Source organism: Dendrobium catenatum, unplaced genomic scaffold (assembly GCF_001605985.2).
Source record: "Dendrobium catenatum unplaced genomic scaffold, ASM160598v2 fragScaff_scaffold_621, whole genome shotgun sequence".
Lineage (NCBI taxonomy): Eukaryota > Viridiplantae > Streptophyta > Magnoliopsida > Asparagales > Orchidaceae > Dendrobium > Dendrobium catenatum.
Genome location: NW_021319083.1, coordinates 18,356,416 through 18,361,987, shown reverse-complemented (window position 1 = coordinate 18,361,987; position 5,572 = coordinate 18,356,416). Strand labels below are relative to the sequence as shown.

General features: G+C 35.4%; 1 protein-coding gene across 1 annotated transcript; it reads left to right on the top strand.

The window, feature by feature from the left end:
• Positions 1-1,853: 1,853 nt before the first annotated feature.
• Positions 1,854-5,099, top strand: LOC110098945 (phospholipid-transporting ATPase 1-like; the record flags this gene model as incomplete). Its single annotated transcript, XM_020825908.2, has 3 exons — positions 1,854-2,323; positions 2,406-2,696; positions 4,695-5,099. Coding segments are annotated over 2 exons (672 nt in total), but the record flags the coding sequence as incomplete, so codon positions are not given.
• Positions 5,100-5,572: the final 473 nt, after the last annotated feature.

Genomic DNA, 5,572 nt, shown 5'->3' with positions numbered 1-5,572 from the left:
GAGTTATTAAATATAGGATACCACATGATAGTAATGTTTCTCAAAATCAATTTGGATTCGTGTCGGGTAGGTCTACTAAGCAAGATGTACATTTATTGAAAAATTTGATAGAGAAGTAAAAAAGAGAATAAGGAGGATTTACATATGATATTTATTGATTTAGTTAAAACCATGGGAGAGAGTTATGAAGCAGGGTTGTGGTGTGATACTAATGTTTCTCAAAATCAATTTGGATTCATTCCGGGTAGGTCTACTATGGAAGCTATACATTTATTGAGAGTTTGATAGAGAAGTATAGAGAGAATAAGGGATCTACATATGATATTTATTGATTTAAGGAAAGCACATGATAAATTTTCAAGAGAAGTGCTATGGAGAGTTCTAGAAAAGAAAGGAGTTAATAATGCTTATATTCAAGCCATTAATGATATTTATGCAGGAGCTAGTACTTGTGTTTAAACACAAGGTGGCTTGACCAAGTATTTTTCTTATTTCAGTTGGATTACATCAAGGATCAACCTTAAGCTCATATCTTTTTGCTTTAGTCATGAATGTTATCACTAGACATTTGTAAGAGGTTGTATCCTGGTATATGCTTTTTGTTGATGATATTCTTGTTGATAAGACTAGAGAGGGAATTGAAGATAAACTTGAATTATGGAGGTCAACCTTGGAGTCTAAAGGTTTTCGTTTGAGTTGATCTAAAATTGAATTTATCGAGTGTAATTTTAGTAATAGATCTAGTGTGGAGATTGTGACTTTGGGCAATAAAGTCATTAGACATCTTGGGTCTATTGTTTAGAGTGATGGTGAAATAGTTGAGGATATTATTATTAGAATTCTAGTTGGATGGTTGAAGTGAAGGAATGCATTGGGCCTGTTGTGTGATAGAAAAATCCCTCTCAAATTTAAGGAAAATTTCTATATGATGGTGGTGACGACAAGAATAACAACATCAAGTCTTTATTATACCACTACGTGGGGTTGGCTACATTAATCTTTTTTCTTCATTGTGTCATGTTAAGAGTCAAATTCTTTTCTAATCAAATATTTTTAGGTCTATATCTTCCTTTCTTAACATAGGCCAAATCTAATACATCTACTCTCCTAATAGGGTCATCAGAAGGCCGCCATTTTATATGAACAAATCATTTAAGGCGACTCTCTAATCTCATCTGTCACTGGAGCTAATCCAACCTTTTCATAGATATGAGATAGAGATAGACCTAAAAAGCCTTGGCTAGAAAATATTAGAAATGACCTTTTATTAAATTTAAATGAGAGTATCACTCTTAACAAGATACAATGGAGAAAATTGATTCATGTAATCGACCCCATATAGTGGGATAAAGGCTTTGATGTTGTTGTTGTTGCTGCTGCTTAAAGTCTACCTTGTTGCATACTTAATTGTAAGTTGTGTTTGTGATTGATCAATTTTCTCATTTCTCATTTGTACCCATTACCGTGTAATTCTAGTGGTAGTGTGACTAGTGTCGCTCGATTCCAAAGGTTACCCCCCCCCCACAAAACTCTCATCTCACAATGTCTTGTCACAATGTTCATGAGGATAACTAACATTCCAGATATAGACCTTATTTACTTTCAAAAGAAGAAAAAGAAAAATATTTAAAAATTAGAATCTCCCATACATGAATGCATGACTGCAGTTTCCTATTGAATTTTTATGAGATCTTGATTTGTTTTATTTTTTTATTTTTTTTGCAATGCTTCCATTCAATATCCATGCCAGAATTATGATCGTGAAACGATTAATTGGTTGTGAGAAAAAATGCGGCTAACATAGTGTGAAAGAAAAAAAAGTGTGTTAATTCTTTTTATACCACTTCTTGCTCTTTCTGTGCAGGTACATCTTACACACTGCATTTTCCACAACTTCTGCGCTGACAGATTGGAGTAGTGTGTTTTATTCTGTTATCTACACATCAGTACCAACAATTGTTGTTGGTATTTTGGACAAGGACCTTAGTCATAAGACTCTTCTTCTATATCCAAAATTGTACTGTTCAGGACATAGATCCGAGAGCTATAATTTGCGGCTCTTCTGGATCACAATGTTGGATACACTGTGGCAAAGTCTTGTTCTATTCTACGTGCCTTTCTTCACCTACAGATATAGTACCAGCGATATATGGAGTTTGGGTAGTTTGTGGACTATTGCAGTAGTTTTCCTTGTCAATATTCACTTGGCCATGGATATACAAAGGTGGGTATTGATAACTCATTTGGCAACATGGGGATCTATAGTTGTAACATTTTTGTGCATGGTGGCCTTAGATTCCATACCAAATTTTCCCAATTACTGGTGAGATCTACCAGCTCTCTCTCTCTCTCTCTCTCTCTCTTAAATTGTGTCTGGATTCTTATAATTTAGTGCTTGTTGGCAGGACGATATACCATTTAATCAGCTCAAGGACGTATTGGCTCACTATTCTGCTGATAACTGTCTTAGCATTACTTCCTCGCTCTATGTATAAAGTGATTTGGCAGATGTTTTGGCCTTCTGACATTCAAATAGCAAGAGAGGCTGAGATGATTGGGAAAGTTCTAAACAATGTAGGGTCAAAGCTCGAGCAAGATGTCAGCTAACAAGGTCGGGTACTTGATTGAGATGTTTACTGTACCCAACATGGATGGATATCTATGACTTGTAGAGTTGGTCTTCGTAATCTTCCTGGGTGAGTATATCGCATCCAAGTAGTGAACATTTTTCTGAATCGATCTGTAATAGGTAGCTCCTTTCCATGTTAATAAACTGCATAAATATTTGTAGATTCTTTTGCTTTAGAGTTGAATGCATGAATCATAGAAGTTCTTTTTGGTCAATTGAAATCTTTTTAAGTTATATGTTTGTTATTTTAAGAGCACTTGTTCTTTCTAGTCGGAATTTTGCACGTAGCAAATGATCAAATCTGTGCACTTTTGTAATTTAAATTTATAGGTTGGAGACTAGATGTTGATTCCATGGTTATAGGAGTGACTAGCAAATCATGATGCGCTTCTTTTTAGGGGTGTCAATATTTGACACAACCCGAAAACCCGACTCGAATTTGACTTGAAAATTCCGGGTTAGGATCAACCCGAACCCGAAACAAGTCGGGTTCGGGTTCAACAATTCGACCCGTTTCAAACATTGGGTCGGGTTCAAGTTGACCATTTGACCCGTTTTGACCCAAAAACCCATTTTTGACCCGGAAACCAGTTTTCGACCCGTTTTGACCCGAAAAGTGGAGATTTACCCCCCCCCCCCCCTTTTTTACCTGAAAAACTAGCAATTTTTTTCATAGCCCTAGGTCATTCGGGTCTTGTCGGGTTGACCCGGACTCGGAGCGGGTCAGGTTCGGGTCTAGAAAATTGACCCGTTTGCAAAAACGTGTTGGGTTTGAGTTGACCCGAATAGTGCCGGATCAATTCCGGTTCGACCTGAAGCCGCCCCTTGACCCGAAATTGACACCTTTACTTCTTTTGATGCCAAATAGCATTTATGGACTTCATATATTTTTGGTGAGGGCTTGCCAAGCGATCTCTCCAACGGACTTTGGGATTACACTGAGACTCTTCTTAGCTTTGCGTGGTTCGGAATGCCTGAGGGAGAGTTTTGACATCAGGAGACTGATTTGCGGTTGCATGCCTCTTATAGGGGACTTCTGCCAATAGCAAACACTCGTTAAGCTATTTGAGGGCACAGGAGGATGCGGTTTGTGTCTGAAGAGATTGTTGAGCAATTTTATCAGTATGAGAAGAAGATAGTGGTTCACTTTATAACTTTTTTGGTGTTAGGGAGCTAACATGAAGAGCACCACCTCTAGAATGCTTTTGTTTTGGCAGGAGTCTACCACTTCACTTGACTGGATTTGATTTCTAGTTCTGGATAGAACTAAGTTAAACCAAACCAAATTGGATCTTATTAGGCTTACTAAGTTGAACGCACCTGATTAGGCAGACCTATTAGCATTACAAATTTGTCGATTGTGATTCAGCAAATAAGTATAAATGAGCTTGAAGTTGGGATCTTTGTGATTTTATTTCTGTGTGAATTGTTTTTCACATGCTTATTTAACTTATATCAAAAACTTGACCAACCTTTTTTTTAAGGTTACTTCTAATGTGTATTTTTTTGGGTGCCAACTAATTGTTGATTCAGAACATTATTAAAACCGCTGGGAGAAAAGCACTTCCTTAATCATGTTCTCTCTATCTCATGGCGCCTTATCAAACTGTTTCTTAAGCTTCGTTTGGGACAGCTTTTGTACTGCTTTTTAAAATGACTTTCTAGTACAAAAAATTCAAATTCAAAAAATTTTGTTACTAGAAAGCTGTTTTAGAAAGCAAGAAAAAAGCCGTCTTAAACAAAACCATAGGCTCTTTGAGGTGATGTGCTATGATATTATTTTGAGCTTTGACTATTGGAAAATCAAAACAAAGAAATTAAATGGCTTGGGTTGGAAAACAAGAATAATATTGATATAGTTTGTTCCTTTTGAGCCTTTATTGATACCTTTTGACTGTTTACTTGATCAAATTACTTCCAGGATTGTATTATTAGACAGCTGAACAACCTGTGAGGCAGGATGAACCACCATAGTGCAAATTTTCCCCTTTGAAACATTTATTTCCCGTCCTTGTGACTATGATTTGTTCATAATAAGCTGATATTTCATAATTTATGAATACAGGACGATTTTACTTGGAAGGAGACAACAAAAGATCACCCATATGTAAACCCTAAAGGTCACAGAATTCCTTCTTGTCTGGACATCTATAGATCTGGATCACATCGACCTTGTATAGATCTGGATTTTGAGAGGAGGCTTTTGGTGAAGTTAATCTGAAACTTCCAGAAAATTAGGGTTAGTACATGGTTCTTTTTTCCCTTTGTGAGAATACAAATTTTCTTCTGCTTCTGCTGCTTCTTCCATCACCTTTTTTTCATTATTCTTCCATCATGAAAATGTATTTGAAAGCTGTATTGTAAATGATTCTTAGGTTGAACACTGTGTCTGTACCATTGTTCTTGATTGCTAGTTTTTAGAACTGTGTTGACTTTTTTATGGAAAAAAATTGTAAAATGATATTCTGATTAAAAAGTGATCATAATACATTTTAAATTTGAAATTGATACAATGATAATTAATTATATAATACATTAAAGTAGATCAAAAGGATCTTAGGCTTGGGCGGGCGGACGGGCGGGCTTCGGGGGCTTTATATTTGTGGATGTTGCATGATTAATAATTTAGGCTGCCCTGCTTTCTTTTGTTTTTTTATTTTATAGTATGAGTGGCCTTAGATTTCGTTTGTGATAATTTTTTTACTATTTTTAGTAAAAAAATTATTTTAAAAAATAATTAAAAAAAAACTTTCTGAAAAGAAGTCTTAAACTCTGCCCTCTTTTTGTGATTTGTTAGGAAAAGGTTTAGGTGATTCAATTTTTATTTTTACATTAAAAAAACTTATGATTTTGTTCTTATAAATAATAAAACTATTTCTTCAAATCAAAATGATTTGAAAAAAGACGAGTGATCTCATGCAATAAGTGAGGATAAAAATAATA